The sequence below is a fragment of the Pongo abelii genome, chromosome 8 (genome assembly GCF_028885655.2).
Source record: "Pongo abelii isolate AG06213 chromosome 8, NHGRI_mPonAbe1-v2.0_pri, whole genome shotgun sequence".
In the NCBI taxonomy this organism is placed as follows: domain Eukaryota; kingdom Metazoa; phylum Chordata; class Mammalia; order Primates; family Hominidae; genus Pongo; species Pongo abelii.
Window position 1 is genome coordinate 77921957 of NC_071993.2, and position 26935 is coordinate 77948891.

The 26935-nt window shown below is 34.8% G+C and overlaps 1 protein-coding gene across 1 annotated transcript in view; it reads left to right on the top strand.

The window, feature by feature from the left end:
- Positions 1 to 26935, top strand: part of CTNNA3 (catenin alpha 3) — a 1821585-nt gene that overhangs the window by 1432059 nt on the left and 362591 nt on the right. The window contains exon 13 of the mRNA XM_054522537.2: positions 10950 to 11101. Within this exon, the coding sequence (XP_054378512.1) occupies positions 10950 to 11101 (152 nt within the window). The remainder of the gene's footprint in view (positions 1 to 10949; positions 11102 to 26935) is intronic.

Sequence of the window (26935 nt, forward strand, 5' to 3'; positions counted from 1 at the left end):
CATGGGTGGGGTCTTAATGGGCCTTTCTGGTGATTCTGATGCATGGTAAAGTTTGAAAACTACTGTGTTCTAATAAAGTGTACTGAGCAAAGAATTTACTGTTTGCGCAGGACTACAGCCTTGTAAAACTTCAGAGAAAACACAATGCATATAAAATGCAATGAGAAAATGCAATCAGGGAAGAGACCCCTAATCAGGAAGTTTGATGTCAAGCCTTGACATACTACACATTACTGCTCTCACATGTGTAAACCACCAGCAAAATAACTGGTACTTAGTAAGTGATCAAATGTTTGTCTTCTCTTATCTCCGAACGATCAGATATTATGGTGGACACTGTCATATAGTTTATCATATTTTGTAATCCTGATCTGAGGCTTTCTGTCTCAGGAATAAAATGCAGCTGATACAAGTCACTTTCATTTTCACAAGAGAATATCAATTTACATCATCAGCACTTTAGTATCTAAAACAAGTGTTGGAAGTTCTTTTGCCTGATAAACCTGAATGACCATCCTTCAAGAAGTAACTCACTGTTGACATCAATTTCAAATAATTTGTGACTCACTTATGTCAAAAGCCATGTTGAGATCATTTATTCATTTATGCATTAACTTTCTCTCTAGAATTCAAATCAAGACCTATTTCTGTATGTTATATCAGGTAGGTGCAAATCAAAACTCTAGTACTTTAACTCTCTGCAGACGATAATCTGATATTGTAAAAAATAGTCTTATGAAGAATGCTTTTGCATTTTCTTAACATTATTTGTAAAGACTATTGTTCATTTTATTATTCAATAACCAATAACATAAATAAATACATGATACATTTATTCCTCTTAGTATACAGCACTGAGAAGGAAAAGTCTTTTCAAGTATATCCTGATGAAAATAGAAATTATCATTTTCATTTGAAAATTTCAAAGTGCTTAGGTTCCTTTTAGTAGGTAATATGAACCATATAACCCATTGCTTCATTTTTGCCTGGACCTCAAACAATCAATTTTATACTTAATTGCTGTACTTTAACTCTAGGATTTTTAATGTAATTATACTTCTGCTCCCTAACTTTGATTATGTGGCTCCTATTGGCCTTGTTTTAAAGCTTATTGCACACTTGACTCTTTTAAAAGCTGCTTTTAATTCACTTTTGGGGGAGATGTAGGAGAGTTATAAAAATAAATCTCGACTTCTCTTTATTCACACATCATTTTATCTATGCATCTATCCACCCAACTTTTCCTACAACTATCCTTCTTTCCTTTTATCCACCCACCTAGCCATCCAGTCATCTACCCACCCTCTCATTCATCCATTTATTCTTTTCAAATGAATTTCTGCTTGTAAACAGATATAGCCAGAGAAAGTAAATACAATGCATGTATGATTGTGAAGAAACTTATGGGATCAGAGAGTAACTATGCTAGAGTAGGAGAACTAAACCAACTTCTTCATTTTATAGAAGGGAACTTTAGTTCATTTTTTTTCTGACGTTTCATAATCATACTTTACACAGATTCAGAAAGTTTTTGGATTTCTATAACTACTTTAAACATGTTTAGCACGGTTATAAAACTTCATTTTCTTTTATAGACTTGTTTAAAATAGTGTCCGTAAACCAACATGTAGAAATTCAGCTTTAAAAAGAAAAAGAAATTGGGAGGTAAATATTTATGATAGAAGTTACTTCAGTTTCCTTAAATAGTAAGCTCCCCTACTGCATTGAAAACAGGAGTTTTCTTCATTCATTCAACAAATATTATTGAAAGTAATAATTCAGTTCACCAAACTCTCACAGTCAAAAAGTTTACAATCAATTTCTATTCAAATTTCTAGAAAAGTATCTGTTACATGAGTTAAACATGCTTATATGTTTAAGCCGTATTAATTTGGGCTCCCTGAAGTTAATATATTGGGTGTAATAGTAGAAGGATTCAAAATAAATGAATATCAAATACAGGAAAAATAAATTTATTCTTTAAAAATCTTTCTTGTTTGTTTTATTTTGAGATGGAGTCTTGCTCTTGTCACCCAGGCTGGAGTGCAATGGCCTGATCTCGACTCAGTGCAACCTCTGCCTCCTGGGTTCAAGTGATTCTCCTGCCTCAGCCTCCCAAGTAGCTGGAATTACAGGTGCCAGCCACCATGCCCAGCTAATTTTTGTATTTTTAGTGGAGATGGGGTTTCACCATGTTGGCCAGGCTAGCCTCAAACTCCAGACCTCAGGTGATCTGCCCTCCTCGGTCTCCCAAAGTGCTGGGATTACAGGCATGAGCCACCACGCCTGGCCTGTTCTTTAAAAATCTTAACCTTGTACCCCTTGCATATAGGAAGCTCTTATGCTTCAATGGGAAATGCAGCTAATGTAGGGAAAATAAAATCACAACTATCAATGAGATTGAATCCATAATCTTTTACTGTAGTATTACAAATCCTTAAAATTAATTAACAGTTTTGTTAGAATGAAATTAACAAATTGGAACTGAAATTCCAGACATTGTTAGCATATATTGCAATTAGTACAATTTCATCAGCTGTAGAATCCCATAAACTTCAAGGGATTAACACAACTAATATGGCAAAGAGATAATCTACAATTTCTCAAACCACAAGGAAAAATATGTTTTTTGTTGTTGTTTAAGTAGTCATCTATATTTATACCAAGGAAGATACATGTTGACCAATAAGGCTAAGAATTGTATCATTAGCTAGGAGCTAAAATACAATTTTGCAATAGCCCAGGGCATTTTGAGGTGCCAGAGAGGGTTACTTCAGGGGTTTTTAACTCATAGTAGTGAGATATACACAGAATCAAAGATGATACTGATATTACTCATCCAGCATTAAACCAGGGCCCTACAGAGGACAGGGGCTTCACAAATAATTGATTTGCAAATATTTGAAATAGTGCTGTCCAATAGAACTTTTCGTGATGATAGAACTGAGCTATATCTACACTATCTAATATGGTAGCCATATGTGGTGGGCTAGAGTGACTAAGGAAATAAATGTTTAATTGTATTCATTTATAGTATTTTAATATAAGGTTAAATAGCAGCGTATATCTGGTGGCCACTGTATTAAACAACACAGCTTTAGAAAATAGCAACTCAGTGGTGCACACGTTAAAAATTTTAAACATATTCATTAATTCATTTATTGCTATTTGCATTTGGTTTTAGGTTTCCTCTCCCCAACTCCCTACCCTTGTTGACTGAATTTTATTTTTTTATTGTAGAATCTTAAAAAGTTTGCAGAAGTCAAAAATGTACAAAAACTACTCTGAGACAAATCTCTCTTCTTATATCCCTTCTACCTTACTCTTAAGATTCCTTGTACATAACAAGTCTTCTTATTCCTTTGTTTATCCTTAATGTGAATCTTTTTAAAAAATGTGTGTGAAGATAGGCAAATTAAGATGTGTTTTCTTATTTCTCCTTCATTCTTGCACAAAAATAATATACGTATATATCTGTATCTACAATTTATGTTTATATCTGCATATAAAATTATGAGTTCAAGCCGACATCTTCAGTTCAGTCCAGTCCCATGGGGTTCATCTTTGTCTTACCATAGCAGTTTGTCATTCCTTAGCAGTACCTCCCTGTTTACATAGTGAGAACCCTGGCTCTCAAATATATCACATGTTTACATATTGTCTCAATACTCTCTGGGTATTCCTTACACTGCTTTTCCAACTCCACTATTTCCTCAGCCCCACTTTTGATCTTTTGGATTCACCCCTTGTTTTAAGAGTATGTGTGCCAAGTGTCTTCCTGACAGTTCATAGAAATTAAATATTCTGTGTACTTGAATGTCTGAAATAATGCCATCATTCACTTAACTGATGGATTGGTTGGATATTGAATTTCAAGTTTAAAATAAATTTTTCTTAGAATTAAGGCATTATTTTATATTTTTTCCTTTGGTATCTAGCCTTTCTCATGAAAAGTCTAATGCCAGTCTGATTTTAATATTTTACTGATAATCTTTTCTCTCTTAAAGATGGAGTTCTTCTCTTTATCCTAAGTGTCCTGCAATGTTTTGTGGGTATGTCTCAGGGTGGTTATTCTTACATCCAAGTAGTAGAACATAGTGGCTGTGGGCACAGGCTCTGAGTCTGAGTGACTAATTTTGATTTCTTATTCTACTACCTACTACTTTCCTGAGGAAACCAAGTGACCTGACAGAGTTTATACTTTGAGAGCTTCCTGTCAGGATTTTAGAAGTGGCTGAGTACAAGAAAACACATACAGTAAAGTAAGAGACATAGGAGCTTTACTAAAAGGTAGGGCAGAGGCACGGGCTCTCATTCTGTTACCCAGGCTGGACTGCAGTGGTGTGATCATAGCTCAATGAAGCCTTGAACTCCTTGGCTCAAGTGATCCTCTTGCTTCAGCCTTCCAAGTAGTAGAGACTACAGGCACATGCCACCATGCCTGCCTAAGACATAGGTGCTTTAATAAACGTATGTTTCAGGCATTAGTGTGTCCAAGAGACAGGATTTCCTAATATACTTGGAGGCAAGTGTGGGGGTGCTGATTGATGGAAGTTTCGCAGAGAAACTGACATTTAAACTGAATCTGATTTCAAATTACATGAAGGTATTAAGTTATCATATGTACCCCCCAAATATGTACATCTATTATATATCAATAAAAAATAAATTTATAAAAGTAAATAAATAAACAATAATCTGAATCTGAAGAATGGGCAGAAAGATACCAGATAGACAAGGTTGGAAAAATGGTTCTACTCTGACACATAATTATAGACAACTGTGCAAAGAGAGTTGAAGTTTGTAGAGGTAAGATCAATTCTATTTATTTTCAGCCAAGGAATCCCCAGCAATATGTGAAGGACCACCTTTATTCAACACCACTGCTCAAAGGAAGATACATTTCTCTTACTAGATGTGATCCCACCCTATAAACCTCTGTACCTTTTAAACCTCTGCACCCTTTTACTCTAGACTTCTTTCCCTGTTCCTGTAGTTCAGGATGGCCACTGCGTACTGAGCAGCATTTTGCTAACACTACAGACCTTGGAGCCCTTTTGCCTCTCTATTTTTCTTTAACTTTTTCCCTGTTGTATGTTTTTCTGAATGGTAGAAAGTGAAGAAATTAAGATTTGATCTTGAGCAATAGGATGGTGAGTGATTCTAAAAGAGGAAGATTTAACAGTCTAAACTCAAGAGTACATTTTTTAAAAAATCAAAGTAATCCCTAGTCTTAACTAGCAGAACCCAGATCCCTGGCAGAGATATTAAAAGGGAACAAGAGAATATACTCTGCAGAAAGCTAAAAAGTAAAAGATGGTATATGCCAAATATTAGGGAAGATACAGAGCAACTAGAATGTTTAGGCATTGTTGATAGGGGTAAAAATTTTTCCAACCATGTAGGATATTGTTGATGTTTACTAATGTGAAATATATGGATATACTATGGCCCAGCAAGTCTATTGATACATATATTCCCTAAAAATGTACACATATATTCACCAAAAAAATCTACTAGGATATTCATAGCACCATATATATTATAGTCCCAAACTGAAAATTATGCAAATGCCCATCACCCATAGACTGGATAAATACATTTTAGTATAATGACATGCTATACAGCAATGAGAATGAATAATTCTGTATACAACTTACATAGACATAAATTTAATGTTTAGTGAATCTTGATACAAAAAAGTATATGCAGTATGATTCTATTTGCATGAACCAAAACAGTTGCATGAACTTCTTATTCATATGCTTAATGCCACTTTCTACTATTAATTCTCTCCCAGTTAGTTAACATAACATAAATAAAAATAGTATTGATAATTTAAACATTTGAGAATTCTTACTGAGAAATGCAAAGAAAACCAAGCAATTAAAAAAAATAAAATTTATTAACAATTTAAAATAAATAAAATTTATAAAGTAGTACATAAAAGAACAAAGGTCGTCATAGAACATTATTTGGTTCAGGTCCAACTTTGAATATTTAAGTAGTCACATTTATGTAAATGATTACTGTGATGTAAACAAATTAGAAAATGATGTGAGGAAAACCATGAAAGAGCTTAATCATCATATTAAAAATTCATTGGATACACTTTTAATATACTTAAATCAGAAATATTATTTATTAATATTAACCCATTATGTAGACATATGAAGATTTTTTAAATTAAGCTACAGGGAAAGAAGAAAAGTTTCTAAGTCACTGGAGAGACTCAAAGGTGGACACTCAGGCTACTTAAATGATTAGCGTTTCATATGTAGAAAAACTACTCTGCCAGAGGGGGAAAACATAATATATCAGCTTCATGAAGCTATATCTATGTCCTTTCTCTCTAGTATTTTATTTTTTTTACTTTTTGAAGATATTCCATATATTCTTGAAAGATAGAGTAGAGTATAACACAGAGGTCAAAAGTGCTGCTCTTGTTAACCATGTGATGTGTGATAAAGGATCAGAGTAGGTCAGTACTTTGGGGCATATCATTTGAAAAATGGTGAAATCCTCACTAGTCATTGATTTGTATGATATATGATCTATGAGGTACCAAATGTATTCTTGATACATAATATTGGCTCCCTAAATATTAAATACATATGAACCACAATAATTAGCATTTATTGAATAAATGAAAAAAAAGAAGAGTATGAAGTGGTATTTGTAGAAGTCATTTATATGCTTAATGCCACTTTCTACTATTATTAATTCTCTCCCAGTTACTTAACATAACCTAAAGAAATGATGACTTAGCATTATGTGAGCTTTCAAAGGCAAATTTCTTTACCACCAGTAATTTTCAAAGATAATGGTATAATTAGAAATATTTTAATCTGGGTTTTATTAATGGTAGAAAACAATTTGGTGATATCATTTTTAGATCATTACTGTAATGAGTCTGAATTCTTTTCTGACCTATTTAATTCCATAATAATGTATCCTCACCTACTTTCAAATACACATAATAAATTTAGCAAGGATTAAGAAGGGATAAAATATTTTTGGGCTACTACCAGAGAGAAGCTCAAGGCCTAGGAGAACTTGGCTGTGTAGGTCTGTTAACTGCATTGTCAGAAAATTATCATGAATTTCCCCAGGAGCACAGCAATTCAGAAGCCCCATGGACTTTACTTATCAAAAGAAAGCAGTGCAGATTTAGGGTTCGGAGAGCAGGCTCTGTATTCTCAATTACCAGCCCATCGCTTATTAACTGTGTGACCTCAGTTTCCTCATAGGTAAATCAGGATAGTAATAGTTCCTGCCTTACAGGGCTTCTGTGAGGATTATGAGGCATGCATCTAAAATGCTTAGCACAGTGCCAAGATGAGTGAGAATGGTAGCTATTATTCTCTCTATTCTGAATAAAGTAGGAAGAGAAAGTATAGACTGTAAAAGAGTTCAGAACTGGTTCCGAATTTGGCTGTGTAAAATAGACAAGATACTTTGAAGTCGCTGGGGTATTGACCAAAAGGCTGCCTTTGTTTGATAAATCTACACTCCAAAGTTCAGAACAGCTTATCCTATCTGGCATTTCAATTGATTAGAGTGGACGTGTTTAAGGTGTCCCTCTCTTTGATCAATAATTGTATAGCATGATTGTATATTAATGTCTAAACCTCATTTTCTGAAAACCTAGGTAGATTATGGAGTAAAGACAGGTTTGTCAATTTGTTATTCTTTCTAAATTACCATAAACTGACTACTTATTTATACTCATTTTGTATTTTCTTGAAAGCATTAAAAAAATTTATTCCTAGTTTGATCCAAGCAACCATATGTCCATAGTGTAAGTAAAGTACACCCACAGCTGATGTTTAAGCTAATGAAATGAGAAATGAATTACATATCAGCGTTGAATAGTTCATTTATGCTGTTAGGGTGAGAAAGTAGTAGTTTCCATCTGTACTTCAGAAATTAAACATTTGCTTCTGAAAGATTTTATTTTAATTGGAGCTAATATTAATTTATTAGTAAAAGGCCCTTAGAGGAGTTAAAATGAAATCATTTTGCACTAATGAAAAGGCTGTGTTGTATTTTTTGTAAGATTCCTTAAATCTTTCTCACAATTACTTCACAGGGCAGTGAAAAACAGATCTTTACATGACTTTAACTTTTTCTTTTTTTGCCAAAATCTACATAGGAAGATGGTGGGAACTGTATCAATAATAGCAGATTGAAAGTATTAACAGACAGAATTAAATTATTACTGTATGGCACACTTGTTTGGTATATGAGAAAAAACATTTTTTAGTGGGGATGACTATGAATAAAGTTATGTAGCCGACAGGTCCCTACAGGTTTTGAGGACATATCTCTTTTTACTTAACTATGTCTTTGGAGTGAATAGAGCATATCACAGAGGCTAGAAGCCATTTTGTCCTGTTCTTTAGAGTAGTAGTTTTGACGGTTGGTTTGCTGTCTACTCCAGAACCTGAAGGAAATGTGAAATAACTGGACACATTTTCTTAGACATTCCCTCCTCTTTTAACACTACAAAAGTAATGATTAACTCATTAAGCAGATTTGAATGTTCCTATAAGCCTGCATAAATATATTTTTGGAGCTTTTCAGTTGTTAACAAAATCGAAATCACATTTAAATGCAAGCTGGACATGTTTCATTGTACTTACTCTTTGCTTGATTTTACATATTAATTAATTAATTCATTCATTCATTTAATCACTCAATTCATTCGATCATTTATTTACTGCATGCCAGCCTATGCACTTAGGATATAAACAAAGAAAAGCTTCAAGGAACAATTGAAAACTTGTAAACACTGTATTAACATGATGTGTTCATAAAACAACTTATTGAGTGTCCATCATTTGAGAGATACTATAATACTTAATGCTAAGAGCAGGTTCCATTCATAAGATTATACTTAAAATGAACCTGAGAATGAGCAGAATTTAGACATGGGAGGAACTATGCTGTGGACTGAAATAGTAGATGATGATGAATAGAGACAGTGGGGCTAAAAATTCTCAAAGGATTTGGGATATATTTACATAGTAGAGCAGATGGCACTTAGTAGGTATTTGGATGTAAGGAATAAAGAAGTATAGGAGGTCAGATAAAACACCTGGGTTTTTTTCCTGAATGACTCAGCACCAACATAGAATATAGTAAAGGAAAATTAGATTTCCTGGGTAGAAAGAAATGTATTTAGATTTAGATAGAATATGTTTGAGGTGTTATAAAAGATTCAGGCAGAATTTTGCCATTGTCAGTTGGATATGCAGTTCTGAAATTAACAAAAAAGGTCTAGATTAGAGAGATACTTTGAGAGTCACATCCATGTAAAAGAGAATTGTGGTTTGCAATTGTTTCTCCTAGGCAAAGTGGTATGAGTTTGTGCTCCCTCTTGCTTTGTTATCCCATCCACTGAAAGGGAGACTGTGATTTGAGGGTTTCTCAGTGCAAAGTGGTATGACTCAATAGAAGTTTCTGTTATCCCAAAAGTTACCTAGATGATAGCCATATCTCCACTCTTCAAAATGGTAATCACTAGTCACATGTATGTGTTAAGCAATTGAAATGGGATGAGTATGACTAAGGAATTGAATTTAAAATTTAAAGCTAATGAATTTAATGTTTAATAGCTATATGCAGCTGGTAGCCACCTTTTATTAGACAGTGTGCCTAGAAAACGGACAGAGAATAGGAGCATAGTGGATAATTTCAGCAGGTATGGTGGCTCAGAAGTAGGATATAGGTGATACATTTTAGCAGCTAGAGGAAAGAAAGCGCCAGATAAAATGAGTGCCCATGTATATCATTAAAATTTCCTCATATCAATAACATGGCAGGTAGAATTGCAAGAGATGGTATGCCATACATACAGATACAAATTAAATGTAGAAAAATAACATTTATTGATATTTTTATACCAGTCAAAATATTTCTATCTTCCAGGTTTAGAATTATTTCTTCTAAAAATTAATCTTCTTATCCAACATCTTCATATGGGCAAGAGGCTTCCTCACTATGATATAGTAGATTAGTTTGAGTGTAGATTCTGCATTTTGGGACTCTGAGTTCACATCTCTTGTTACACATTAACAGAATGAATCTGTGGAAGTCTTGATTTCTCTGTGTCCTAGTTGTTAAACTATTAATACTCAGTTAATACTGGGGTTATGTTAAGATTTAAATCACATTGAACACTTAGAAAAGTACCTTGAGCCTACTGAAGAGATAATAACTGTTAATATCATTAACCTTAAAAGTAAAATTGAAGAAGTGTTTTTATTTGAAACTATTTTGAAGCCTTAATTTAAAAAGATAATCCATGGATTGGCTTACTGATAGAAATATCCCTATAGTCAGTCAGTGTTTTGTTATTTTAAAGATAGTTTTCATATGAGAATGCCAATTCCTTTTCAATAATTTTTTTATTATAGAGAAAACATCTTACTAAAAGGAAGTTTACAATATTTTTACTATTTCTATAAGATAGAATTACTACTTTTAACTAAATTTTCTTCTGTTTAGCAACTCAATTGCTTTTTCTTTAAATATCTTTGTGTTTACAGTTCCAACTGTTTTACACACCAATTCCTTTTTGTAATTTCTTGTGGTTTATATTGAATAGGATGAGAAATGATTGTATGGTCCCAAGGTTTTGTAAAAAAAAGAAAATGATATAAAGGGGAAAGATAATCTTTTAAAACATTTATATAAAATTGCCTTTCTTTCCAGAAGCCTGGGGTTTAGAAAAAAAATGCCTTCAATTGTCTTTGATTCCTTTTACTTTTCAGAGATTCAAGATAATCCTGCTAAAATTTGTGTATCTCTATATTTAAAAAATACAATTAAAGATCTATTAATCAAATATTTGTTTAAAACCAAATTCTACATTTCCTGGAAACTACTGTAGAAATCCAAAAATACAAAGAGGACAATCTTCTCCTTATTCTTTATTTTAACAGTAATTCCTGAATTTGTAACACAAGTGAATGTTGCCTTGGAAGCCTTAAGCAAAAACTCGTTGAATGTGTTGGATGATAATCAATTTGTGGACATCTCAAAGAAGATCTATGATACAATTCATGATATCAGATGTTCAGTCATGATGATTCGGGTAAGTTTGCTTTTCCTTCCATTGAATTATTGCAATGTTCTTCACCATCTGGAATGCCTGGGAGGACTGCAAGAAATGCTTTATTTCTATGCTGTAATGTCAATGCTGAAATCTATTAAAACTTTAGAAGTTCATATGTATCCCCAAAGTCAGATCCACTGTCACAAACAACACTTTTACTTATGTATTTGGTTATAACTTACGCAAATGAGTGCATTTTACTGCTGCGTGTGCAGAAAAGATAGGATTTATTGGGTGCAGGATTTGTTGAGGTGTCCCTTAGCATGATCAGAAGCCAAAGAAAAACACATAAAGTAATTTGCTTTTTTATTTTTCTTGAACAAAAAGGAAAGAATCTTTCTTATCACTGTAGTGGAATTGATAGGAAAACATGGTGTTTTATGGCCAAACCCTCTCATCCTAGATCATAAAATCACAGAGTGTTCTGCAAGAAATCTCACTTGGAGTTGCCAGCAACAACAAACACTTCAAGGGTCCCAGTCTGGGAGTTGTCTGTTTGGGGACACATATTCCACCTTCCCAGGCATGAGAGCACCATTTGTTGTGGGCACACTGTATATACAGAAACCAGGATTGTTTTCCCTCAATTATTAATGCAAAGTGTTCTTTTAAATGTTACCAAAAAATGCACATTCTTTGGAAAATGCATATGTAAAGATATGGAGATACCTTATCTTAAGTGGATTCACCTGAAGACAGACTCTGAAGTAAGGATTTGTGTTATCGGTAGTCTATTTAGTAGAAAATGAGACAAAGTGAGGCAGAGAGGGGAAGAAAACCAAGAAGGTGTAATTATGAGTCACTGCAGGCAACTGGGGCTTGGGGCTTGATCCTGCTGGTAAACTCTGGGTAGTACTGCAGACTGCACCTCAGCACTTCAGAATTATCTTACCTGACATGAACAAACTGGAGATTTAGCCACCTATTCATCCTGGGTGAAAAGCTACCCTCAGAGGTGTCACCTGAGCCTCATGTTCAGGGCCAATCAAGGTTTTGTGGCCAGTGAAAGTAATTCTCAGGCAGGGTAGCAGGTGCTTGCTGTAGGAAGATTCAGTGGGACTGGTGAATATAATTTTTAAGTATGAATAGAATTCAATTTTCAAGCCTCTGGACTTAACTGTTAGTAAGTCTGTAAGATGGAAATAGAAGTGCTGAGAATATATGAGTGTAGCATCAGTAGTATTAGTATCTGATAGGCCTGAATGTCACTGGCTATACTGAGCAGTCCATAAGTCATTTGTGGACCTTGTAAAGAAAAGGGCCAGCAAATATTAGGGAGTCTGGCAGGGCAGAAGGATGCTGTGGAAGAGCTTGTAAGAGAAAGTCTAAAGGTGCCAAGACAGAGAATCTAGTACATTGAGGCTTGGGAAAACCTGAAAGCAAACCAATTACCATATCAAAGAGAAACCTCAGGATAAATACTTGTGAGCAACATACAAGTATTTCTAAGTGGTTAGAAAATTTGGCCCTGTACCAATGACTATGTCTAAACAGCAAGAAACTTTACCAATTTTCTTGTTGCAAAATTTTTATGCCTTATCTCCGTGGATTAGTGGACTAGTAATAACCCAAAACTGGGAGGTAGGTGAATCCAGAAAAGAAACATTAAAAGTGTAAAGAAGGCACATGAACTTCAGGATATAGTCTTGCCAGAGTGAAACCTCTCCATTTTCACTATCCCTGAGTGGATATTTGAGAATATAAACCAGTGAGATAGCACAGGAGAACCAGGGTAGGGAATGCATTTTTTTTCTCACTAAAGCTATCTATGGATGAAAAAGAAAATCTTATAGCTTCTCCCAGTTAGATGTTCCAGTATTTTAAAATTTCCTCATTATCAAGATAGCTTACTTACAGCAAATCAAATTATCTTGCCATTATTTTTACATATTCCTCATATACAGTGTTCCTCTGTAGGGCAGGAGAACAATTTGTTGTAATTATTAATAGCCTTTGAGAGCAGTAATTTTCTCCCATAGTCATCTCTTTTTCTTCAAGATAAATACTTCCATTTCTGTTAACTTTTTCTCATAGGAATAATTTAGTATTTTGTGTTCTTCACTAGTCCTTATTTAATTTTTAACAAAATTCTCAAATGAGACTATCAAAAATGCATTCAAATTGGTGTCTGTCCAATGTCAAATAAACTAGAAGACTTGTTCTTATGTTATTTCTACCGATATAGCCAACTGCTATTAGCCTATATTTTTTTCCATTTAAACATTATATTTATTGGATAGAGGTTGACTTCCTTTTCCTTTTTTTATCTTGTTGTTTCCTATGTATGCATCCTTTATTTTGACTTGTTCTGTTCTTGTTCTTAAGTCCTAATCCTGTTAAACTGTATATGATTCTTCATATGATTTATCAGATTGTTTTCTGGTTTGGTTGTTGAATTTATCAAGTTAGTATCAATTAGAAACATGAAATGTAGAGTCTTAGTTTCTTCAACTAAATAACTAATAAAAACATTAAATTATATTGGCCCTTTATCTGACTGTAATCCCTGCTAGAGAGATTCAGTTAAGAGCATTAGTGTTAAGAACCTTTAGCATTTGATGTTCCACGCAACTGAGAACATGTCTCTAAGTATATGGTTTGAAAGAGTGTTTTCTGAGTTTTAAGGCAGATATATTATTTCTTTAAGTACACTTTATGGTCAAAAAGATAAAGCAAATAAAATCAGAGCTGCTGTACTTGAAACCAGGGAGGAACACCCAGAGGCTCATCGTCTCTATCTCTATACCCCCAGTTCCCTAAGCAGCCTCTAGGGAAACCTCGACACAACTTCTACAGGGATTCCTTGGAAAATGATCCATAAACTTATGGACTTAATCCCTAACTGGGTTATAGGATAAAAATAAATTCTCACTTAGGTGCAAGTAAATGAAAATCTATCCCTTTTTTTCTTAAAGACTGTCCCTTTTTCACAGAAGAGAATAAACTTGATCTGGTATAATCTTCTTTTTACAAGGTCAAATTTAATGCTGGCCAATATTCTGGCCTTAGAACTGCAAAGTATTTGATCCTTTCTTCAAGGTATCTAAAAAGTGTCAACATTAAAGCAATAAATGTATAATTATACAAGCTCAGGGAGGGATAGGCTATGCTATTGAGGATATTTATAAGTGTATCAGAATCCCATTTTATGTCTGAATTTTTGTGAATACTCTTCAGTGCCTTTGAAACAATAAAATACTAACTCAAGATCAGAACTTGGCATTTTATAGGGTTTTATAAAAATATGATTATGTCTTTACTATTTTGTTTTGATCAATAATTATGCTAGCAGTTGTTTAAAATTCTAAGATAAATACTGTGACATTTAGTATTGCTATTTCCACTGGATTCAGTGTGTAGACAAGTGAGGCTATAGACTATCATACTTAGCAAACTCATAGAATAAGCAATATTAAATATTTTGATCTGTTTGATATTTAATATATATGTGTAAATTATGCAACTATTAAGAGTGCATAATATAATGGTTAAAACTAAAGCAAGAAACAAATCTTACTTAGCCTCAATTTCCTCCTTTGTAAGATAGACATGGTATTAAACCTACTTCAAAAGATTATTATGCTTACATGAGTTAATAGAAATGAAATGCTTAATAAATAATAGGCTATAATAAGAAGATAGCTACTACTACTATTATTACCACATAGAGTTAGTACTTACTAGACCTACTGAAGCTACTTAATATTTTTGTATATCTTGACGAATGTTAACTACATAAGCATGCTTGTAGAGCAACATGAAGGGCAAAGTCCTAAATCAAGAAATCTCTTCTTTTATAAGGCAATGTTTGAATAAGAGGATACTTATGCTTATTAACATCAGGTCTAAATTATAGACCGTTTAATGCAAATTATGCTTTTGAACCTATATTAGTTTAAGGTAGTATTATAATTCTGCACATAATTTTTATAGACCCCTTAAAACATGAATGAGAACTGAACTCTCAATGTTCATCTTTTTTTGGTAAAAGACATTTAACCACGAATGGAGGAAATTTTAAGAGCACATAATTGAATTGAGGGAGAGGGTAGTATAAGTGGCCCGCAGTGAAGTATCCTTATAAAAAGAAACAAGATTCAGGTAAAATTATTCCTATAACGGGCATTCAGAATGTAGATTTCACATGTTTTGTTTGTGAATTTTCATATGTGCCTTATCAAAGGCACTTCAAAAATATAGAGATACTTTCCAAAGCCAAGTGTGTAGATTTTCAGGTCCATAACTCAAGTTTGCATTTTCTGTGTTAGTTTTCTAACTCTATATATCAGGGAATAGGAACATATTTTGCATATCTGACTTGATGAAGGTTAATTTTTGAGGAAATAAAGAAAAATAAGATAAATTTACATGGCCCAGTTTACATTAATTGTTTTTACATGAATCATTTACATGGCTTCTAGAACTGGGACACAGTCCGATATACAATATCGGCTTATATAACCAGACAATCTTTAGGTCTGATTCTATTTCACCTACAGGAATGAATAGATTTATGGCTTTTCCTGGAACTAAATATAACTTTCTCAATTGAGATTACCTGCAGTGTCATGACTTCTATAAATTTCTTTCATTTTCTTCCATAACATATTTTTTTCTTCGTGGCCTTGTAGACATCTTTTCTTTTTGTGTGTTCCAGGCTGAGCTTCTGTCTATTTGAAGTTTCATACTCAAACTACTAAAGGAAACACTTTTACAATTTCAGTTAGTCACTAACCAATGTAGAATGTTATCTTATCCGATTACAATTCTCTGGAATTAAGTTTGGAAATGGGCAAATAGTGAAAGAATATTGTGTAAAATCAGAAGACCTGAGTTCAAGTCTCAGCTCTACATGTTACCGTTTATATTTTTACTTTACATGATGTCATCAGTTTCTTCCCTGCAGGGGAAAATGGAAGAACACTACTGAATTTCTACTTCTAAGTATCATTGTATGTAAAAGTAAAGGACTGAACAGTGTTTCCTGAGATGATGAAAAAAATGAGACTGTCCATGCTTCAAATGCAAATTAGGGCCAAGTGCGGTGGCTCATGCCTGTTTGGGAGGCCAAGGTGGGTGGATTGACTGAGCTCAGGAGTTGGAGAACAGCCTGGCCAACATGGTGAAACCTCATCTCTACTAAAATACAAAAAATTACCTGGGCATGGTGGTGCGTGCCTGTAGTCCCAGTTCAGGAGCTTGAGGCAGGAGAATTGCTTGAATCTGGGAGGCAGAGGTTGCAGTGAGCTGAGATCACGCCACTGCGCTCCAGACTGGGTGACAGAGCAAAATTCCATCTCCAAAAAGAAGGAAAAAAATGCAAATTAAATAAGACATGGACAATAGAGAAATACAATGATACAATGAAACTCAAAATATGTATTTCAATGTAGTAGCAACTAACAATTGGAAAATGTTGTTTTTAAAGTAGACTATATCACAGCATCCAAAATTATAAAATAAGTAATAATTTTAACAAAACAAATATAATATCTATACTCTGAAAATTATAATACAACATGAAAAAGATTAAAAACACCTAAATATCTGAAGGGATTGATCATATTCCTGAAGTTGGAGACTCAATATTAGATGTCAGTTATCCCCAGATTGACTTACAGATTGATTTATCACTGTCTTAAATTTTCAGCAGACTCTTATGAAAACCGATCATTTGAGGTGATTACTTTGGAGGATACATTTGCCAAAACTCATCAAACTGCATTTAAAGTTGTATGTAAATTAGATATTAATAAAGTTCATTAAAAAATAATCAACTCCATAGCCAACACCTCAGAAAATAGCTAATTTTAAATAGATAAAATCATACCAAATTGCAAATTAGGACTAATTAGAAAAACTTACATGGACTATTAAAAATGCTGATATCTCAAATATTATAAAATTAATAATACCTTTCTACTTTATAAGTGACTGTTTGCCAAACATTTCTAATGTATGGGGGTTCTCTTTTATTTTTTATTTCTCATATATGTGAATCATTATTTACTATTTTAGATCAGCAGGTGGCATATTTTGGCCTTTGGGCCACATTTGATCCACCATATGTTTTGTATGGCCTGTGGCCTAAGAATGGTTTTAATATTTTTAAATGGTTGAAAAAATTTAAAAGAAGAATATGATATTTTGACTCATTAAAATGGTATAAAATTCTAATTTTAGTGCCCATAAAATCATATTGAAACGTGACTCAGCCATTGGTTTATATCTATGACTCTTTGTGCTACAGTGGCAAGGTTGAGGAGTTGTAAGGAGACTGTAATGGCTCACAAAGCTTAAAATATTTACTACCTGACCCTTTACAGAAAATGTTTACTAAACCTTGCCTTGGAGATTTTGTTTTAGCCTTCATGAAAATCCCACCTGGCTATTCCAAGAATCCACTCACCTTTTTATTAGTTTTCCTTTATACATCCAATCATCCCAAATATTTGAATATTAGAATTGTCTTGTCTTCGAGGTTCCTGGAGCTACACGACCACCTAGAATGACTTCTGCTAACCCTTTCTATTCACAGTCTAGGGTCCCAGGCTGTACTCTCCACCCTCCTCTACTCTTCTTTTCACCCTGATGGCTTGCCATTCATCTGGGTACTCTTTTTCTCACCCTTTCTTTTCTAGATCAAACTCTTGTTTTTTTGTTTTAATTTCCAAATTTTATGTTCATGCCCTGATGCTTTTCAAATAAAGTTGTTTAATTACCAGAACCCACCCTTCTCCAAAGGCTGCAAGGAAGTTTTTACATTCCTTTTGATATTTTTGCATTATTTGTTCAACGCATAAAATTAAATTTTAGCCTCGCCTTTGATTATTGTACGTTTTGAAATTCAATTTTTAAGGTTTATAGAATGTTGAAATTCATCAACTGTATTCTGTCATGTCATTTTGTTGTTGTTGTTGTTTCATGTTATAGAGGAGTAGACCTCCCCTTATTCATGGTTTTGATTTTCATGGTTTCAGTTATCTGTGGTCAACCACAGTCTGATAATATTAAATAAAAAATTCCAGAGTTAAACAATTTATAAGTTTTAAATTGTGCACTCTTCTGAGTAGTGTGATGAAATCTCATGCTGTTCCATTCTGTCCTGCCTGGGATGTAAATCATCCCTGTGTCCAACAGATCCATGTTGTCTATGCTCCCCTCCCATTAGTCATATAGTATCGCAGTTCTTGTGTTCAAGTAACCCTTATTTTACTTCATGATGACCCCAAAGTGTACATAGTGATGCAGGCAATTCTGATATGCCAAAGAAGCTGGAAAGTGCTTCCTTTAAGTGAAAAGGTGAAAGTTCTTGACTTAATAAGGAAAGAAAAAAAATCATATGCCAAGGTTGCAAAGATCTACAGTAAGAATGAATCTTCTGTCTGTAGGGTTGTAAAGAAGGAAAAAGAAACTAGAATTAGTTTTGCTATCACTCTTCAGACTCAAAAGTCACAGCCACAGGGTATATGATAAGTGCTTAGTTAAGATGGAAAAGTCATTAAATTTGTGGGTGGAGGACAGAAATGGAAATGTGTTCACATTGATGGCAATCAGATTCGGTACTATCGAAGGTTTCTGGCATTCACTGGAGGTATTAGAACATAACCCCTGTGGATAAGGGGGTGGGGGCAGTGTAGTATTAATTGTGTCTAAAGATTATTGGGATTACAAATGAGTTTACATAAAACAAGTATATGCTAAGTGAGTTTAAAATATAGTGACAGGATGAGTATATATATGTATGGCTTGGCTTGCACAGGACAGTACTGGATTATACCGCCTTTTACTTTTAAGTGTCCAATTTGGAGGATAAATTGGTAAGCTCACTAGTTTCTGGGTCCTGATGGTACTGCTTGAGGCCCTGTGGTGCATCATCTCCACCCACAGGGCAACAGTTCCCGGTGCTTGGCACTAATGATCATAGTTCCCTGTCAAGCCAGTTTTTCTAACCCCAGGAAACACTTTCTCTCCATAGTCCTAACGGCTATCAAATGTGCGCTTCTCCCCTTCATGCTTTTCCGATACTTTGTTGACTGTGGAGAATTTATTCAGGCACCATTTCCAATTTATTTAATGTACAAAGACTTCATAGCTTTTCATTTTTCAGTGTTAGGCAGATTTCCTAAGTTCATCTAAGTTACTCTGCTCTTCAACCTCACAGGACTCATGGAATGCCAGTTAAAACACTTTGGCCTTTCTGGAAGTAATATGACTCTTTTCTAGTGTCAGGACCAGTTTGTAAAGAAACCACCTACCAGGGGGATTCCTAAGGGAACTTCGTAAAAGGCCAATAGCAAAGTAACCTTGGTTTTATATGCAAATTTAAATCAAACCTTAGTGAAAAGAAGTCTGTAGCAGGATAAGGTAGGGAAACCTTGGAACACCTGCTGGCACTGGTCAGCAAGAAGTCTTATGCTCTCAGCACATTTAATGGCCCTCCTCTTGTGTATCCCATTTGAAGAAACTTTTGACTAAGGGAGCAGAGGTGACTAGAGTAAGAAAAAGATATTCAGGAAACGTGTTAAGCTACAAAAGCAGCGCTAGTTAGTGATCTCAGTTGCTCATGCTGAGAGAAAGATGTTCAGCTTGAAGTCGTTCTGGGAAGTGCTCTTTCACCAAAGGGTCAACACCACTGGACTGGCAGGAGAGTCCATGGTCCAATAGGACTTTGATGCAGTCTAGTCCTGCACTCAGAGAGCTCTACACAAGTGCAGCTCAGAGCTTTTGACTCAAAGTAGCTGAATATAAGGAGCCAAGCATCTCCCTTTGAAAACACCTTCAGGTGTTCAGGGGAAATGGCTAACATTGTGAATGGAAGGGTAATATGGGGAAGACAGTTACTTGCAGAATCTTAGAGTTTTTGGTTTGCTTTTTGTTAAGTGAATTATTAAATGTCATATTATTATAAACTTGTATAAGTAATTAAATAAGTTAGATTTATATTAAGTATTCAATCTAGTAAGTTCTATTATTTTGGTACAAAAGCTTGTTTTTATCCTAAAAACTCTTAAGGAATGCTAACCTCTTACTTCAAACATAAAGTTTCTCTGCATATCTACATTTCAAGAACAACTTTTGGAGAGTCGAATCAGCCTTCTGGAGAAAATAATATGGGAATACAACTTATAAAATGATGAAGTTTAGAAAACAGACTTTGATGTAGCTAATGGAGGGATACTGGAGATAACTCCAGTATCTGTAAACTAAATAATGGCGTTTCAAGGGAAAAATATTCTGGAGTCTGATAGCAAAAGTTCTCTAAGTGAATAGAGGCGCTTGAGGTCATATACTGGTAGGGAAAGTCACAGGAAGAGATTCAGGGTCTTCAGGCACCTGAATGCCTAAAGAACATTTTCTCTTACCATAGGAGAATAAAACAGCTCAATGTTTTTATACCATGGGAGCCTTTAGACTCCATAGACTTCCTTTTGTTGATGGAACAGTTATAAACAAATAAATCCCAAGAATCACTTTTTGGGCAATTTGTTAAAGAGCACTTATCCTACTACTACTCTTCCCTGCTCCCTGAGATTCAGACACATTGGCCTGCTGGCTGTTCCCCCAATTCCTCAGACAGGCCCATGCTTCTGGCATCTGTCCACTTACTGTCCTCTCTAACTGTGATGCTTTCTTCCAGGACTCTGCACAGGAGGCCTCTTCAGGTCAGCTTCATCCTTGCCTTATCCAACATCCTACACAGATCCTATATAGAGCCACATTTAAAATTGCATCTCCCACCTCAGCTACTCTTTATCTTCTTGCTCAAGTTTATGCTTGCATAGCGTTTGTCATGATCATTGACATATTACATATTTATTCATTTATTTATCTATTTTCTTTCTTCCCACAAAAGAATGTAGGCTACATGAAATAAGGACGATTCAGACCTTTAAAACAAAGTCTGTTTGGGTGCAGTGGCTTATATCTATAATCCCAGCACTTTGGAAGGCTGAAGCAGGTGGAATGGTTGAGCTCAGGAGTTTCAGACAAGCCTGGGCAACATGGTGAAACCCCCATCTCTGTAAAAAACAGAAAAATTAGCTGGGCATGGTGGTGTGTGCCTATACTCCCAGCTACTTGTGGGGCTGAGGCAGGAGGATGGCTTGACCCTGGAGGGTCAAGGCTACAGTTTCTGCCACTGCACTCCAGCCTGGGTGACAAAGTGAGACGCTGCCCCCCCCCAAAAAATGTTACAGTGTTTTGCATTAAATAAAGTGGTTGATTTGGTTTCCAAATTGGACATTTGTTCAAAATGTAATCATTAGACCCCAAGGAATTAAGGACAAGAACATGTGATGTTACTTTGTTAAATTTTATACTACAAAAATGAGGGACAGTAGAAACTACCTTGAGATATATTTTCACAAAGAATTAAATTTGTTTGATCTGTTATTTAAGATGGTTTTAAGAGTTCCAAGGATGTGTACTAAGCATTGTATTTTGTGGCCACTAATGTAATTATGAATGCACAGTACATGTCAGTTTGATGCTATTTGTCTTTGTAGAACCTTCTGTGAAGTTGGATCCATGTGGTTGTTTTAAAAGTTCTTCATTTCACCTAATGCAGGTGACAAGATTACTCTTTAAAGATGATGACAATTGTAGAACAGCCCTGATGAGACTTTCTCAGTGTATGTATTAGTTGTTGGGTTGTGGAAGAAAAAAAGATCCTAAGGATAGAGCTTGTAGAACGTGCTGGAGTGTATTTTATGCACATTATCCTCTATTATCAGTCCCTTGGTGTTATAAGCTCTAAAAAGTCACAAAATTATCTATAAATTTAATGATTAAAGTGTGTTTTATACTGTCTTATATTGCAATGTTTGGAACAGAAATCAGAAATTTAATTAAAGTCATAAAATATAGAAAGATCCCATAGCAAAAATTATTTGTAACCTTAAAAATGGCTGTAAAATACATTTTAACAATTCCATAGTGGTCTGTTTACTAAAAAATATAAAATTAAAATAAAACTAGGGATTTTTGTATATCTTTTTTTGTCTCTAAAATTAATGGTTTGGGATTAAATTCACGGCTCCCATTTACCAAAAACTTACATTGACAATGCATTTACAAATGACTAATCACTTCCAGGGGATTTTGCTTATTTAACTCTTAGAGTACAAACTTATTTTAGGTTTGCCTCCATCTTCAAGGAAATTCCCATTCTTTGGAATATCTGTGTAACCCTAGGTAAGTCATGTAGTCTTTTAACTTCAGATTTGCATTTGTAAAATGGGGATAACAAAAGTACCTACGTAAGGATGGTTCATCGGAGTTTAAAAGGGTTAATGTATGCAAATCATTTAGTAAAATTTCTAGGGCATTGTAACTGCTTAGTGAGTATTAGTTTTTGTAGTAGTTAGAATAACAAACACTACTTGCTGTAATACAACCCCCAGATCTCAGTAGCTTATTGCAATGATGGTTTATTTATCAACCTTACATTGATCTGATGCCAGCCTGTTTTCCTGAGCACGTCTCTACAAGGTAGTGATTCAATGATTCAGTATCTTTCAATCTTTTGATTTTGCCATCTGTATAAGCTGGCCTCCATGTCACTGCAGAAATAGGAGAAAGGGTAGATAATTGAATAGGAAGTTTGGTGGCCAGACCTCAATGCGATATACTTTTCTCTACATCTCATTGGACAAAATCCATCAAAAGGACCTGAATAAACTGCAAAGGAGTTGGTGAATGCCCTCTTCCTCTGTGCCTAAGAAGAAATAGGACTGATGAACACATAAACATTCCTTGTCACACTCTTTGTTCCAGTTATTATTGCTGCATAACAAATTACTCCACACATAGTGGTATAAAACAACCATCAATGTATCATGCTCTCACATTCTATGGGTCAGGAATTTAGAGAGGGCACAAACTCTTTCTTGTGCATGTCTGACATCTGGACTAAGGAATAGAAGACTGAGGAAGGCAACATTTAGCCTCTTACGGGACTTGGCTTTCTCACAGCATGGTAGCCTCTGGATAGTTGGGCTTTTTATGTGACATTTCAGGGATCCAAGAATAAGTTACAGTTAACAAAGCACACGCCATATTGCCTTTTCTATCCTAACTTTGGAAATCTTAGAGTGTCACTTCTGTCATAGTCTTGGTTACAAGCAAGTTAAGAGCCTCCCAGATTCAAAGGAGAGGAGACACGAACCCCATCTTTCAATGGAAAGAGCGTAAAGGTCAAAAGGAGCATGTGAGATGAGAAATAATATTGTATCCATCTTTAGAAAATACAGTTACCCACTTATGTCATCCTGCTCTTATTATCATAGTCATCATCATCATTATCATCATCATCATCATCATTTTCAACAATAACAGTTATTTTTAACATTAGTTATGTGACCATAAGTCAATTTAAACCATCTTTTGCTTATTAATTAGTAAAATACACCAATCCAAAGAGTCTTAAATCACTTCAGATAATCATTTGTTTAATGACAGGTAAATATTTAGAGGTATAATTAGTCAAATATTTTAGTGAATAGAACATTAAATTGCCATATTTTGATGTCTTTTATAAATATAGATGCTGCCAATTTAAGATATTAAGCTATACACAATCTTTTTGATACCCTCTCCTAAAAAAAAACCCTTTGAAATAATAATAGCTAGAAAGTATAAAACAGAACAAAAGTCTTGAGGAGGGTATGTGGAATGTGAGATTATCATGAACATGGGAAACATAAAATGAAGAAGACATCATATTGAGAAGTAATTTTCTATCCTGTACAGGATACAGACAATCACTTGAAAAATGGCTGAGTATTTTCTATCTTTTAATCACTGTGCTAGGTTTTAAGAATGCAGACATGGGTGAGTCATGATCTTTGCTATCAAGTAATTGGCATTCTCATAGAATAAAGAAGTACATAAGAAATGACAGGAATACATTGTGATAAGTAATATAATGGAAGCACATGGAATCATGTTTTAAAATACCGAGGCTTTAAATTCTGCCATGGAGAAAATTATGCAAAGATGTAGCCATTTGTTGACATTCCAGTTGGGCTTTGATGAATGAGTCAGAGTTGGGTAGTTGGAATTGTGGCTTAGCACATTTGCAAGGATACAGAGGTAAAGACAGGAGAAAGAACTACAATTCAGTGAAGGGTACCTGGACCCCAGTGTACAAGTGGAGGAGGAGTAGAAACATAAGCAGAGTTCAAATTTTTAAGAGTCTTCATGCATGTCAAAGAAACATGACCTTGCTAAATGGCAAGAGGAACAGAATTACAAGGCTTGGTATAGAGTGTTCAAAATTCATCCTGTATGGTTGGGATGGCAGCATAGTCATCCCTTTCAGTTCCTCAGTCACCTGCCTTAAGCTGCCTAATATTTAAAAATTGAGATTCTTTAAGCAAGAGAGAAGGGATAAGAAGTTATTGAGTAAACGACAAACAATCTATTACAATATATTTACTACTAAAGGAGGATAGAAATTTCAATCAAATACTAATTATACCATTTATGCCTCACTAAATGTACTGATCAAATGTAACTTTCAGGGATTTCTCTTTCTCAGGATATGGAACCTCTTTAAAAGTGACTTCAGAAGAGTGATACAGATAATACTAATAATGATACTAACAATAATAATATAAAAAAAAGTGAAGCTTGTATTTGGAACAAGTGTTTTTGTATTTGCAATGAGCTGAAGCCAAGCATATGTCAAAAGTATTTCTAACCATTTAAAATCTCAGAGGAGATTTAGGAAATCAGACTGGCAGTCAGGCATGTTCACCACTAGAGCAGCCAAGGTGAAGGGACTGAAGTGCTGTCTCACCAGTTTCAGGGACTCATTGAGTCTGTTCCAGGGTATAACATGTCTCTGATTACAGAAAATGTTGGTGTTAAATTGACAGAAGTAATTGCTAATCAAAATGCAAGTGGGAGATGTAAATGCAAAAACATATGAACTCACCAATTAATGCACAGAGAATCATTTTCTCCTTCAAATGCCTTATTTATTAAATCTGTAGCCTTACATTTAGCTTCAAAAGAACCACATCAATCAGAGAAGGCTGAAAGACAGTGTGTTAGGCTGTGGTGAGCACAGGATTAGAAATCAGAAGACCTTGATCCTGGTCTCAGCTACGTGCTATAGCAGCTCTGGAGTGCTGGGTTTCTCCCTTTGATGCATTGTTACATGGTGTTCTAATATATAAGGGAGGGGATTATCACACTTGCCTTGCTTATGGCACATTTTCAGGGCCCCTTCCTTCCTTCTTTCCTTCCTTCTTTCTTTCCTTCCTTCCTTCCTTCCTCCCTCTCTTTCTCTCCCCCCCACTCCCTTCCTCTCTCTCTTTTCCCTTCTTTTCCTCCCTCCCTCTCTCCCTCCTTCCTTTCTTTTTCTTTTATCCATTTATTGTCTTTTTATTCACTTATTTTGTTGTTTTATTGAGTACGTACTACGTGCCAATAAATCTATTGAACGCTTAGCCATATGGAGATAGATAAGACAGATAAGATTTCCATTTTCATGGAGTTTACATTTTTGTGGAAAGAGACAGGGAGTAAAGAAAGATATGGATAAAGTAGTTATGATGAGTGATAGGAAGGAAGTAGGATGATATGATGAAAAGAAAATTGGCCTAAGAGATAAATCACTTTCAGTCAAAGCAGTCTCTTCCACTCTAAGGAGACCGAATTTTAGTCAGTTAATAAGAATAAGAGTGTGGCAGCAATTTTAAAACACTGAAGGTATGTTTCAGGCAGAGAAGAGTAATTGCAAAGATGCTAAAATTTGGAAATGCTTGTTATACCTAAAGAACAGGAAGGAGGCACTGTTTCTAAAAGTTACTGAATGGAGGAGTAGAGTGGTAAGAGTTTAGAAAGGAAGACAGACAATAAGTTATTTTGACATTTTCATACATGCTAGGCTGTTTGAATTTTGTTCCAAAGCATTGATAACTATTGAAATAGCTTTAACAGGGGATGGGCATGATCCAACTTGCATTTTAAGAAGTTTCCTCTTGATTTTGTTGAATGTTGACTTCCCAAAAGACTTCCAAAAGTATGTTGATCAAGCAATACTACCACTAAGACTTAGTGCGATAAAGGAGAATACCACCTTGAAGGGAGTTACCTACATCCATGTAGCTAATTAATGTCAAAGCTGGGATTAGAATTCAGGTCTCCTGACTCCAAATTCAGTGTACTTTTGGTGTTATCACAACTAAGTAACCATAATAGGTTTGTTGGCAAATGTGTGGATAACTCAAGGTGGGGAAATTAGAGAAGCATTTTAAGGCCTGTGCTGAGTGATTTTAAAGTGTATCTTGCAAGAGAGAGAACTGGTTGGATTGTGGTGATAAGTAGATTTGGATGAGTGGACAAAATGAATTGAAGGTTTGGTAGTAAATCTTAATGAGCTTATTAGTCTTGGTAATTGGTCAGTTTAACTGTTTCAGTTTTATCTTCTAGGAGCAGGTATTTCCTGGAAAAAGCAGCTAAGTGTTGTTTTGCTTGATCTTAGTATTATTAACACAGGAACAGGAAGGTCTGCCCAGTTCCTGTCCCTGTGGGACAGAGGATTATGTCATTTTCATTTCTCACCAATCCATAGGAAGTATGTTATTGGAAATGGAGGATGCGCAAGAATAGATGTGAGGATACCAGATATGAGTCTGTTGTACTTCTCCAGGCAATAGGTAATGTTTCCATAGACTAGAGCTGCACTGTCCGTTATAGTAGTTACATGTGACTATTGAGCACTTGAACTTTGGCTATGTGAAATGAGATGTGCCATGTAAATGTATGACACACAACAAATTTTGAAAATTTATCAAGGAA